This window comes from Podarcis gaigeae, assembly GCF_964106915.1.
Source record: "Podarcis gaigeae genome assembly, chromosome: 1".
Taxonomy (NCBI): Eukaryota; Metazoa; Chordata; class Lepidosauria; order Squamata; family Lacertidae; genus Podarcis; species Podarcis gaigeae.
The window spans coordinates 74,261,477-74,275,631 of NC_139678.1; the positions used below are offsets into that span (position 1 = coordinate 74,261,477).

Below are 14,155 nucleotides of genomic sequence, written 5' to 3' on the forward strand. Positions count from 1 at the left end.
CAGGATGTAGAACAGACTAATCTGTTAAAGGCAGAGAAATGCACTTCAATGGCAGGTGCTGAGAGCTGCAGGCAAGAAGGGCAGTGTGAAAGGCTTAGTGTCTTGTTCTTCTTCGCATTTTGTATTTACTCCCTCTTTGCCAATGCTCCTTCCTTATCAGGGCCTGAGGAACTAGTCAAAACACCCTGCCCTGAGAGATTGAGGATAGCAACGGATTTCGAGATCTGCAGTGTGTGTTTTTGGTGACTTTGCTGATAAGATGAGCAAAATTTCTAGTTTTCTGCAGCTTTTTGGTATCAGTTCATTACTCCCCAAAAAGAGCAAGTTGGAGATGTTCAGAGATGAGCAGATGGTTAATCTATTTCCTCCAAACAGTGTGTTGAAGCGGCTGAGGCAAAGCAAAATGCAACACACTGAATGCTGCTGAGGAAGAATGGTCAAAACAAGAGGAACTATATCCTTTGGGACCAATCACCCTTATTTTTTTTTGCCAGACAACAAAATCCCCAGATGTGTTAGCCCAAAGCCCTCCCAGCCAAGATGGGCTGACTTAACCATTAGCATTCTGCAGCATATGGCCAGAGTCAAATGCAGCCCTCTGCTCTAGTTTGAGTAGCTGGATGAGGGGGTGGGGGAAATGAGTCTGCCTCTTCTCGGACAATTTCCTGTAACTTAGTGTAGGAGTGCCCTTAGGCTTGTCACAGGCTACTGCTGTGCATATTTTCTCAGAAGTCTAATGGGGCTTACACCCAACTAAATTTGCGCAGGAGTTTGCAACATTTTTTTCAGAGAATTCAGATGATGGTTATCCTAAACCAAGGCTCCCCTTTACTGTTAATGTTCCACTCTTTTCCTTTCTCAAGTGCTGATTCATGACCTAACTAACACACACACACACACACACACACACACAAAAACACACACTTACACTTCCAATGGTAGCCCACTCCTTTCTGATGTGAACTGAAGAAAGCACTGTATGATGTCTCATCTGCTGTAGAGATGTCAAAAACCATATGACTGGTTACAGTGTGTGACACCACTTTTAAGTTTCACCTGTCTGCCCCCTGCATACCCAAGCCACAAAGCTTTATTCTTCTGAATTTCACTTCATAGCACATTGACAGCTTTTCTTTTGAACTATTACTTAGAAATCTAGAACCAGTATCTTTGTGTGCAAGACGTGTGCACACACATAGCCTGTGTGCTGAGCCCTTGAAGGCAGAAATCCCCTGCCTTTCTGTGAAGCAGATTCAAAAGCAGTGAGCGGAGCCTTTTCTAAAAAGCTTCAAATCTCTGATCAGTTTGCATGGCAGGAAGGGGGTGGGTGGGTGTCTGAATTTGTTCTCCCCAAAGAGCCGATAACTTGCCAGGCTTTTTGAAAGGACTCTACATACCCAGCACTGACCGCTGAGTAAAGGTGGGAGTGAAGGAGAATATGTTTGAATACTTGAAATGCATCTTTTGTTTTTTAAGTGTGTATTGGGTAGTGCTATGCAATAATACTATCTATAAATTTAAATAAATAAATAAATAGCAGAACCAGTGTTAAGATTTTTTTTTTTTTTGAGGGACTGGCTTTGCAAAGTGCTGGAAGAAGATTACTCAATACTTCTGAAGCAGGCCACCAAATGAGCATTCACCACCCATGAGTGTAGCTACTAACAACTATTTCGTTGCACCCCAATCTTTAACACTTGCTCCCTTTTATGCAAAGTCCATAATTTTTGCTCTTATGAGAAGGCCACTTGAATGACATATAAACCTACTGAGCTTTTTGATACAAGAGATAAGACAAGTCACCTTGCACAATGGCAGGATGAAGCACACCAGCTTTTTAAACAGCAACAGCGTCTCCTATATATATTTTTGGGTACAGGAAGTGACTATTGCTTTTAAACAGGAAAAGAAAAAAACCCATGAAAGGAAGTATTAAGGAAACGGCATTCACCCAAGCTGGATGCTATCCACGAATCTAGAGTTAGCACAATCGTTCCATGGTGTTAGGGAAGGAATAAATCTGACAGTACACCGCTAACGTTTCTGCTGTTTAATTGTTTTCATATATCATTTTTTAAAAAAGTTATTTCGACAGATTATTTTAACATTCAGATAAACAAGCAAGACAACAGCAAGTGGACATGATTTCTGGGCAGAAGCACAGCCAAGGGGTTGAGCTGGGAAGGGGCTGTCATTCTCCCCCATGTATCCCTTGTTCCACATTTCTAGAGGCAACTAAGTGCAAAGGCCAGGCTGTTTGCTGTAACCAACAAGAGGCAAAGCTTGCATGCATTCTCTTGGGTTTGCTGCAACCTGTAGTAGGGCTGGACAATGGCAGCAAGCCCTTTGGACTGACCACTAACTGTTCTGTTAGCCTAAACAGTTAACAGATAGTTTTGGGATAGTTCATGCTGCATATCAGAAGCCGATTTTATCCCCCTCAATTAAGCCCCATTTTGGAACTGCGAGTTTCCTCATGGCTTTCTTCTAAACAGAGTAAGATTCAACTGGCCAATAAGCTCTGCAGTTGGTAAGGGTGAGGTCACTCTTCCCTTGGCTTCTTCGCCGGCCCCCCTTTGTTCCCCATTCCCATGGCTGGTTTTGCCAATGCTATGGAGACAAGATGGGCGAAACATTCAGATGTCACAATTTACTTACTGGCTGTAAGGAACACAGGGCTTCATCACACAGTACACACCAGGAGAAAATGTTTATTAAAAAATTTCAAAAGTGACAAAGAAGGCAGAGAGAAAAAAAAATAGTAGTTAACACACATATAGCTTGTGGCATGCTCCACAGTATAAAAAAAGAAACCCAAGCATTCAGCACAATGTGGCCAGCAGTTCTGTTTGGCCTTTCCCTATGGCCTCCATCGTGGCTCTGTTTAATTCAGACAAATCCAGGAAAGAGAAAGGGGGAATGTTATCCTCCTCTTTTGGCTTAGAAGAGAGAGTTATTTGCCATATGATCTTCCAAGAAACAGCAACCATCAAAAATTAATGTTTTGGACACATCCATACTCCCAAACCTAACCCTGTCAATTGATGTTCTCTGAGGAACTACAACCAATCTAGAGGCTTCTCAGATCCAGCCACAAAAATCGTTGGGAGAACAACTCTTCACATAGCATTGTGCGAATATGTTGTCAGATGTAACAGTACAATGCTTTGTACAGGAGCATCTGCATGTCAGCTCTCTTCCACCTCGCATTAGGAATGGGCTTCTCTTGGCTGGGTCTCCACCTTTTAAATACTAGAGCCATATTGGAGGCGAGATTCTCCACACCACCAGTCTCTACTTAAAGCAAACCCCAATCAACGGCACAGAGGTTATTTTAAGCCTACCTTGGAATGCTGCAGCTACCCTCGTCCCTCTCTTGCTAGTCCCTCAGTGCATTGCAGACAGGAAAAGGGAAACAAGAACATATCCTGCTTTGCCTGGCACTGAAAAGTGGCCATACGTCTATAGTTTTGCAGAAACAGCAAATTATGTGATACAAACTTATTGAGGACTGTACCATTTCAGACAGCACTCTGTCGTAGAAAGAAATAAGCTCTACATACAGAACGACCGCCATGCTGGGGAGAAGCCTAATATAGAACCCTCTTCCCAACATCAGGCTTTTTGTATGCAAAGAAACAATTTTCATTATTTTTTTTGAAATTTGGGAGAACACTCTGTTGTAAGATTCCCTACCTGTGGTCTGTAGAAGTACAATCCGGAAACAGTTGTAAAACACAATCTTCAGACTATGGTACATTGTCCACTGCCCACCTCCCTTTTGGCTTTCTGGTGTTCATGGGATTCCAGATGTGTACTTATCCTTGTAAAGCACTTCTGTCCTTTCTACCACTCCACTTAAGATCACACCCTCTTGAAGCTGCTTTATATTACAGTGTCAAAGCATTGTTGAAAGCACTTGCACGTAACTTGTAGTTTGTGCCTTACCCACAAAGCATGCTCCGGAAAACTTATTCCTCCCTCTTGTCCTGCTGTCACACTTCAATGGCAGCATGATCCTCAATAATCTCCTGCACCCGCCTTCCACAGACACGGTATTGCAACATGACCTGTGCCTGAAGCAAACATTTCCTCCCCCAAATGGGCTTGATCCATGCTCAGTTCTTGGAGGACAGGTCAGCGAATCTTCCAACACAGAGTTATGGCTGCTCGCACATTGTAAACTGAATGCTGAACAGTATCAAACTTATGGTATAGAAAAAGCAAGCTGCTTAGAGGTGTATTTATATACATTTCTCAAGGACACTCAACAAAAGGCAGTGAGTTACAAACATCCATTCTGTACGCTGGTAACCCCAATGCGCGCATATATATTATATGTAAATAAATGTACATGCACAATTGATACCTAGAAGTTGCAGACAGAGCCTATTATACTGGAACACCAAACCTGTGACCCCAAACCTGTGAAGGATGGGTGGGATGGGTGGTAAGGTTCAATTTCTGTTTCCAGTGCATGCAAAGTTTGACATTCAGGGCAGTGTTGCTTTAAGGCTATTTCTAAGGCTAAAAGATCTCAATCAGACCCCTCAACTGCATCTTTCAAGACTCTGAGGCATTGCTTCCTTAGGGCACCATAGGGGGAAAAGGGTGGCAGCTGGGTGAGAACCTTGACCAAACATTCCCTTTCATCCTGTTTTCTGACCTGCCTTGCTTAACGCAAGGCTGGATTTGCACTGAACCTCTGGGTTGCTCAAATTGCTGAATTCAGAAAAAGGATCTGCACCTAGCGCTGAGTGGACCATTCAAGCCCAGCAGTGCTTCTAGCTGTGCACTAAAAGCATTCCAACTAGTGTTGGAAGATTATATCTGCAGCATTGTGTGTGCGCCTCTCTCTCTTTCGTTCATGCTGTCCCCTGCTGTTCTAAAGGGCATCCTGGCATTCACTGCAAGTTGGGAAGATCAGCAGGGGGAAACCGGGATTAAATTACTCCTTCAAGAACAAACAGAACAGAAGTCAAACTATTAAGTGGGGTGATAGCACAGGGCTTGTTTGTGACTGTTTTCTATAACACAGGATTAACTAACTACTGAAATAACAAATAAGCCCTGCGAACATGGCCACTCTGTCGTAAGGAAGGGCTGGTGGGACTTCTTGCCTCAACTGTAACAAATTTCAAGTTGCAACTTGAAAAAAAAAGTATTTTTTTGGCGGGGAGGGGAGGGAAGAGAAGGGAAGGCATGCTGGTGCCTAAACTCAGATATCTGAGTTGTCAACTGAAAAGAAACACGTGTAGCTTCATGTTTGCAGCTCAGGTGTTGTCAGAAAGGGTGAAGTCCTGGAAACCAGCTCTGCTTGAAAAGTATTTAGGCCCCATTACTCAAGTTTTACTTCTGGTGTTTGAAGATGAAAACATCTTCCAATTTCTACTCACAGGGTCACACACATCTTGTTGGTTATCTAGCTCTACTACCAAGTTTTAAAAAGGCACAAGAATAGGTGCCTTCTTAAAACAAAAAACCCCTAATATATTTAAATGAACAGGTTTCTAGCCATTGTTTAAGAGATCGCCTTCCACAGATACTTTTTGGCATCATTAGAAAACTGCACATTTATGAAATGAGAGACCTCATTCAACATTTGCATTCAGAATTAACCATGTAAGCACATGTGCAAGTTCAGTTTTCGCAGTGAGATATAGAAAGCTTTAACATTCCATTACCAGACCTATTCAATTCTCTCTTTCATCTAAAATCCACCTAATATATTTTTAATGGTTTTTTTTAAAAAAAAAAATGCTCCCGATTCTAAATTTTATGAGGACTTTTGGAGATTTGGCCTTCAATCATAGCCACTTTGTGAATTCTGGGAGACACAACAGACTTTTGACTTACGACAATTTATGAAAAAAAGGTCTCTCCACTCTTCAGTGAAAAGGTGGCAATCTGAAATACAGACACACCCACCTGTCTAATAACAAAACAGCAGGACTGAGTGCATCTTCATGCCAAGGGACTCTTGCATCCCTACACACTCAAAAGATTTAGAGAATGTGTCCAAGATTACTTATGAACTAAGATAAGAGATTGTTAAGGGGGACATGCTGGGATTAGGTGTCAACAAGGGTTTCAGTATGTTTTTTTAAAAAATCACTTTCAGAGAATAAGGATGCACCAAGTGTCTATATTCCTCATAAAAGGGGTGGCACCTGTGCATGATACCTTCTTTTTCCATGTTGGCAGCAGAAGAAGAATGACGAGGAAAGAGAAGAAAAAGAAAGGCTCTCTTTGATAAAGGTCTGGAACCACTGGAATGATTTACCACGCAAACTGATGTGTAACTAACTCCGCCACAAATATACAGAAACTCCCCCTCCCACCACCCTTAAACAAAAAGAAGACTTTCCAAGTAAGAATGATAAGTACTGTATGGTAATATCTGAAATATTTATATACATATTTTTCTTTGTCTTTTGTTGGAAGTATCTCCTGGTCAGACAGCGGCACTTTGGGGTCCCTTCGGCACCATTGCTTCGCCTCTGCCCTCCCGCTTCTCAATAGACCGAGCTGTTTCGGATGCCGCAGCACAACACCATGCTCAGGATCATCTCAAAGATCTGCAGGCCAAGAGAGAACATTAGAGAGAATCCAATAAGCTATGTCCCTAGGCTAAGTTAACCATAGACAAGACCTCCACTTCTAGTCAGACTGGCAAGAAGTCGAAGAGAAAACTAGTTTTGCTAATGCAGGCAGAGATGGGTTTTAATTTAAGATGGTTTGCTTTGTTGCTGTTGAAGTTGAATAAAAAAGAGTTAACATTAAAACCCAATCTGCATTTTTTGGGGCTTTCAGGAGCAAAGTGTACAAACCGAACTTTTTAGTTCTAGGTGGAATTATGCTGCTCCTCCATATTTCTCTGAGCTTCTGTTTCCCCTCACATGGAATGATAAAAAGTTGGTAAGTTTTTAGCCGGTCTTATTTTTATTCTTGAGTCCCGTCACGGAAAAAGGTGGGCTATATATAAATATTTTATATGCACTTTAAAATAATAATATAATATCATCATATTATATCATCATCAGATAATTTTCTTGATAAAATGATTGAAATGTGATTCTAACTGGAAAGGATATTCTGCTGAGCTAAGCTTCCACTGGGCAAAATCGAAACAACCTTTAAAGGAGAGAGAAAAATAGGAAGACTTGAATCTTAAAATGATCTATGGGAGGGTAGAGGGATAAGGGATATTCTCCAGCTCAGAATTAGGGAACAGAGTGGCTTAGAAGCTTCTCTTCCTCCCTTGCTATCCAGAAAAGCATTGCAGGCTAAGGAAGACACAGTCCATTTCTGGGAAAGCTGCATCTTGCCCCTGCTCTGCAAGGAGAGGATGAGGAGAAGCTGTCAATCATTCTGAACTGACAACTGACCTAGAGGTCCATCAACATACTGCCCACAGCTGTTGCATGGATGGCACCTCAACAGGCCCTCTGGGAGTATCCCATATTCCACAAACCCACAGCCACTACCACCACAACAACTCCAGCACTTACCATGATCACAGCCACCACAATGGCGGCAATGCCAATCAAGTACAGTTTTCCAGAGAACAGCTCATCAATTTTACTGTGACAGCTTAGATCCTGTGGTAAAATGAACAGAATAACATAATGAGTCTTCTGGATGAGGCCAATGGCTCATCTAATCCAGCATCCTCACAATGGTCAACCAGATGCAGTCACAGCACAGATTTGCTGCCACACACTAGGTCAACCAAGTATTTTTCCTGCTCAGTCACCGTCAGTTCAGAGCATATACAGTCGTACCTTGGTTGTTGAACGCCTTGGTACTCGTCCGTTTTGGCTCCCGAATTCTGCAAACCCAGAAGTGAGTGTTCCGGTTTGTGAACTTTTTTGGAAGCCAAACATCTGACGCGGCTTCTGCGGCTTCCAATTGATTGCAGAAAGCTCCTGCAGCCAGTTGGAAGCTGTGCCTTGGTTGCTGAACATTTTCTGAAGTCGAACAGACTTCCGGAACGGATTCCGTTCGACAAACAAGGCACGACTGCATGTGAAATTAAGATTTATTTATTTTTGTCCTGACATGCATTACACTTGTTTACAATGAATTGCATTTGCCATTTTGCTGCCCATTTGCTGAGTCTGGCGAGATCTGCTTGGAGCTCTTCGCAATCACTTTTTGGTTTAATGACCCTGAACAATTCAGTATCACCACCAAACTTGGCTACTTCACTGATCACCCCTAATCGTTTATGGACATATTATAAAGCACAGGCCTCAATACCAATAATGGATGGAACAAGTAAACATCCGGTTATGTGAGCATAGTATTTTGCCATTATGTGTGACCATCAGGAAAACTAAACACAGAGCTAAGGCCATTCAATCAATTCATTTATCTCAATCCAAGGTTAGCAGAAGGATGAGTGTGGCCTAAGCATAATATGGCACCTCCTGATGCTCTTTGTACAAAAGCCCAAACTGCTGTCTATAATAATTTAATAGCCTCCCCAAACAGCTTTCGACCTACCTGCTGCAGTCAAAAAACAAAACACAAAAAACCTGCCCTGTAAGCCATTAACTGATGGACATCTAATCAAAACCAACACATATTATTAGGGATGTTCAACCCATTCTATGCACACTTTCAACACATGGGGCCATGCTTCCCAGCTGCACCCCTAACACTGCAAGATATTTAAAACAGTTCAAACTTCCTTTCTACTACAGAAAGCTACCTTACACGCTTAAACAAACATGACACAGAGTGCCACAGATCCATTTATATACCTTAGGCTTAATGAAAGTCCTGTGCAGAAACAACCCTAAAGCTGTACTTCATATTGCAAGCTCAACCTCCCCCACTCCCAATCAACTGAAGTCTTGCCGGAGATGAAAGGCCCATTTACTGAGGACAATGGGTATATCACACAAACACTTCCTTACCTGCGTAAATGCTGAAGTCACACTTTGACTACAGATATCAGGTTGAAGAATGTTCAATGCACTTTCCAGGGCGTTTCCACCACAGCATTTCAGCTGTAAGCAGAGAAATGGATTGGAGTGAGCATTCTAACAGGGAAACTCCGAGAAGGAAGGAAAACTCTGAGCTGGAAGTCTACAAAGAATCTGAAAAATGGGCTGGAAGGTGGCACCTTATACTAGACAACGATCTTTTTTGAACCTTTGCAGGGGTAGCCACCTCTCATTTAAGAGCTATTATTATATAATATGGAGACATGCAGGTGTTGGTTTATCTTTTCTCTTTATAAGCAGACCACACATCATATCACTGGCGCTTTCCAATGAAAAGCACAATGGGATCTGTCATACGAAATTTCAGTTCTTGCCATTCCTGGTCCTCCCCCCTCCCCTATTTGGGGGGAGATGGCAAACCTGAACACATAATGTTCCCATGTCAACCCCTTTTGGTTTTATTTAGCCACTTAAAATGTCTGCTATCTTTCTTGCATCCTGCTCACTGGTCTCAACAATGCCTCTTGGGGACACCCAAAGTGCTTTAATGGCCAAGGGGGAAGAGCCTCTTAAATTCAATGAGGGCTTGCTTTACAGGGACAATAGCAGTGTTCCGAATTATATACTCCCTGGGCACTTCTTTGAACAACAACGATGCCAACTACATGCCTGTGGATGGAAGGTCAAGTTTGATTTCCAACAAATTGTGCATCCAGCTTACTGTTTCGTGGAAGGTTTTCACAACTGCCTTTGCCTTGTTTGCTTTCTCAGCTTCACCTGACTTTGCTTGGAGTAGCGCTTGGTCGTAGAACTGTGTGATATCTTTGGCAATCTGCAACGGGGGCAGGGAGAGGGAAGAAGATACAGCCACAATTAAAAATGTTATCCAGGTGTTTTCTAAAGTTTCCAGTTGCTTAAGGCAGATAGGTACACTGAAGTTAATGGTGATGGCAGCAGCTCAACCACATGGTGCCACAGGCTAGGGGCAGTGCAAATTACCTCGGCTTCTTCCCAGTAATTCAAACTGTCTCAAAAAAGAAAAAAGGAAAGGAAAGAGATGACAGACAACCAACAGAGCTCAGGAAAACCTGAAAATAGCTTGTAGATTAACATTGTCATCCAGAACAGAGGCTAAGTTCAGAGCAGGGAGCTGGGCTTGCAGAAAGTCTGTCGCACTCTTGAAAAGAGAAGGCAATCCAGCAAGATGGAGTTAAACAGTAAGAAGAGTGGTACAAGTTGGATAGGCCCTCTGCCCTCAATAAATGCTAGAGGAACTCAGTGACCAGTCCTTAACTGAGTCAGGATAATTTTCAGTTAAGAGTACATGGGTTTGAACCAACAGTCTCCTGCAAGCTTCACGGGTCCTAAAGCAGGTGAACAATATTAAAGTGGTACCTCGGTTTTTGAACAGTGAAGTTCCCGAACAACTCAGAACCCAAACGCTGCAAACCCAGAAGTAGGTGTTCCAGTTTTCGAACTTTGCCGCAGAAGCCTGAGCTTCCGTTTCTCCTGTTGCACAGCAAATTTGAGTGCCCCACATAGTAATTAAGGCTTATTTGCTCCCGTTTTACCCTTAAGCAGCAAATTTAAGCCTCCCCCCATCGTAATTAAAGCCTTCTGTTTCTGATTGCACTGTTCTGAGGTGATATTTGGTGCTTTCGCTTTTGCTATTTTTTGCGTTTTTGTTTGTATGGCTTTTTCATTTTTTTGTCTGTGGCTTTTTTTTCATTTTATGATTGATTGATTGTGTGACTGCGGAAATGGATAAAAACCCCCCATATAGCCCCTGACTATAATCAGTACAGGTAAGAAAAAAATTAATTTTAATTTTCATAATCTACAATACTGTCTTATTTATTTTATAGTACAGAACATTGATTATTGCTTTCATTTTGTGGATCAATGGTCTCATTAAATAGTAAAATTCATGTTAAATTGCTGTTTTAGGGGTTGTTTTTAAAAGCCTGGAACGGATTAATCCATTTTGCATTACTTTCTATCAGAAAGTGTGGCTTGGTTTTGGAACACTCTGGTTTTGGAACGGACTTCCGAAATGGATTACGTTTGAGAACCAAGGTACCACTGTATTGGCAATATTGGTGCTCCAAACCAAGGACTAGTTGTTGATACATGGAAAGAGCTGTCCAGAGGCTTCTCTCATCAACGTAGTGGAGATGGAACTGGTTTTGTCTCCCAAAAGGCTAACCATGTGGATTCCATTATGCCATTACTTCCCTCTCCCCAGAGTAGTTTCCAGGCTAACCTCAAGGTGCTAGTTTTAATCTTTCAAACCCTACAAGGGCTGGGTCTTGGATATTTGAGGGGCTGCTTTCTTCCATGTGCACCTCCCTATTGTTTCTGAGGGTGTCCTCATCATCAAAGGGTGAGGTTGGTCCATAATGGAAATAGGGGGTATTTGTTGGGTCCCTGCAACTGGAAAAAAAACCTCCCTCCCATCACAAACATGCCAAATTGGTTTGTTGAGGAAGACTATGAAAGCTTCTTTTTCGATAGACTTTTAAGCCTGCAGTGGAAACCTGTGCCCTCCAGTTCTCCCCTTGTGTGCTAAAAAAACAAAGCCAAGTGCTAAATAAAGCATCAAGATTGTCATGCTCCAGAGTCAACAGAGTTGCAGCAGGGCAAATGCATTGTGGATTTAAACTCTTTTAGGGAAACACATGTGTGGGCCAGCTGTTTACAGCTGTGCTAAGGGGAACATGTCCACCCCAATTCCCTTGGGGAAGTAGGAAGTTGAGAAACAGCATGCCAGATTTCATTTTAAAAAGGAAGAATGGGAGGCTGTTTTTATTAAGGGATAATTTGCCCTAGGGGAAGACCATTAAGGACTACAAAATCCTCCTATTTCATTTCTTCAGTGCCATCTGCAACTGGCTAGTGGATAAAAACACTGATAATAGAATTTCCTCCCACTGTGCACAGCCCGCAGAAGGGCTCAGATGACACCAATGCTAATAAAAGTGAGTGGTCATTTGATACAGAGGAATGAGTGAGTGACATTCAAATTATTCCCACATAGCGTGGCTGTGTGGTGCTGGTGTTAAGCTCTTTCTCGTGCAGTCACAGGAACCCCACACTCCTTGTGGTGGGATGAGAGAAATCAGTATCATCTCAGTGAAACAACATAATCAAGTTTGCCTCCACGTCATGCTATGGTGAGGTTTAAGGGTTGTGTGTGTGTGTGTGTGTGTGTGTGTGTGAGAGAGAGAGAGAGAGAGAGAGAGAGAGAGAGATGAAGACAACAAGTGCAGACAGGCAGAAGAAGAAAAATAAGGATGAGCAGAAAAGGGGAGCAAAAACTACTAGTTACTCTCAGAAATAAAATCTTTACCACAGCTCTAAACACAGTCTCAAAATCTATGTGATTGTGATTCCCTGGATGAATATTGCGAACTATCTTGTGAGAGAATGAAATTGTGGAATTTTGGGATAGATAACATCTGAGGCTATAGTGACCCAAACGTAGTAAGAGTCATATAAACACAACTTAAAGTAATATTGTAAAAAAGTAGGCTACTGAAGAGGTCCAAAGTTTTCCAACTGTTATTCAACAGGATGTAATGAGCTTGTATATAAACAGGTTTCCGCAATCATCACAAAGCCCTTGATTATGCAAAGGTTGCAAGGGGATGGGGAAAATCCACCATCTTGGCAGTCTCTTCCAAAAGATAAATGCTCTTGCAAGTTTAAAAAACCCCCAGTGTCCTTTATTTCAAGCTATTCATTGCTATAATCATTATAATGCTTACCTTGGCTTGATTTAATAACCCCCTGCATTGCCTACTTTTTTTTTCTCCCTATGAGAGCATTTATTTATTGCCCCCACAGCCATTCATCTACTTTATGATAAGGTAACCAAATCAGCATCTTTTATTACATAACTTCTTCCTGGCTCTCCCTCGCCCTGTGTTTTCATTATCCCTTTTAAGTCTAGACATCAGAACAACTTGCAGATGCATAGTTTTCCATAGCCTCAAACTCCATAATAATGTTCCTAAAAACACTGTATTATTTGTGTAACCACAATGTTGTGGTTAGCCACATAGACTAATATGGGGAGAGAAAACCCTTCTCCAAGTCTGAAATTTTATCTTCCATTACATAGGTATTTGTCTTATATAAGGCTATGTACAGAAAATCAAAGAAACTATGAGATGAACTGTCGTGGCCCCAAATGTACAATTTTAGTTTTTTTTCCTATCCCAAATGGTCTTGCAGAAAAATGAATGTGTATACCCAACCCACAAGCAACAATGCTAATCCTTACCACTTTCTGGACTTTGGGGAAACACCTCAGAGGACTAGGTTTGACATGTGTTCTTTGTTGAAGTACTAACAGCTATTCAAGGATATAACCACAATATAGTCTGCATGATACTATAGGATTTTTTCCCTGTGTTTTTAGCAGTTCTAGTTTTTATGTTAGTCACCCTGAGTCCTATCAGGGACAAAGGTGGGATATACTACTACTACAGTGGACGCTCGGGTTGCGAACATGATTCGTGTGGGAAGTACGTTCGCAATCCACAGTGCTGCGTCTGCGCACGCACGGGTTGCGATTCAGTGCTTCTGCATGTGTGCGATTTAGCACTTCTGCGCATGCACCGAAACCTGGAAGTAACCTGCTCCGGTACTTCTGGGTTCAGTGCAGTGCGCAACCCGAAATCGCACAACTCGAAGCATCTGTAACCCGAGGTATGACTGTACTACTACTACTACTACTACTGATGAATGATAATAGCAAACTTGCTATCTGAGTGATAACCCCCATAGAGTCACGTGCAAGGATGAAACACAGGAAACTGGGTTGTGCAGTCAGACCACTGTGGCCCACCCTGTACAGTATAGTCTACATTGACAGGCAACCCTTGCCAGTGTTTTAGACAGGAGTTTTTCCTCAGCCCTATCTGGAAGGCAGTATCAGTAGGTTTGCGGATACCTTAAGGTTTGTAGAAATAAATTTTGTTAAAAAAAAAAAAAGGCACAAAAACCACTCTAAAGGGGTGACATCCTAGTGAGGACTGATTGTGGTCAGCAGACACAGCATGCTGATTGGCTGTTGCTGGTGGGGGATATGGGAAACTGGAAACTGGGTTTGGGAAATGGAATGGAGTGTGCTGGGAAAGGGGCATTTTTTTTGCATGTTCCACTTATCCACAATCTATTTCACAGCTATTCAGTAG

The 14,155-nt window shown here is 42.2% G+C and overlaps 2 protein-coding genes across 2 annotated transcripts in view; one reads left to right on the forward strand and one right to left on the reverse strand.

The window, feature by feature from the left end:
- Positions 1-14,155, forward strand: part of TH (tyrosine hydroxylase) — a 532,003-nt gene that overhangs the window by 289,638 nt on the left and 228,210 nt on the right. The window lies entirely within an intron of this gene.
- Positions 2,038-14,155, reverse strand: part of CD81 (CD81 molecule) — a 56,404-nt gene continuing 44,286 nt past the window's right edge. The window contains exons 5-8 of the mRNA XM_083723431.1: positions 9,676-9,786; positions 8,925-9,017; positions 7,512-7,601; positions 2,038-6,578 (exon numbers count right to left, since the gene is read on the reverse strand). Coding sequence (XP_083579557.1) covers positions 6,516-6,578; positions 7,512-7,601; positions 8,925-9,017; positions 9,676-9,786 — 357 coding nt within the window. The 3' untranslated portion in view covers positions 2,038-6,515. The remainder of the gene's footprint in view (positions 6,579-7,511; positions 7,602-8,924; positions 9,018-9,675; positions 9,787-14,155) is intronic.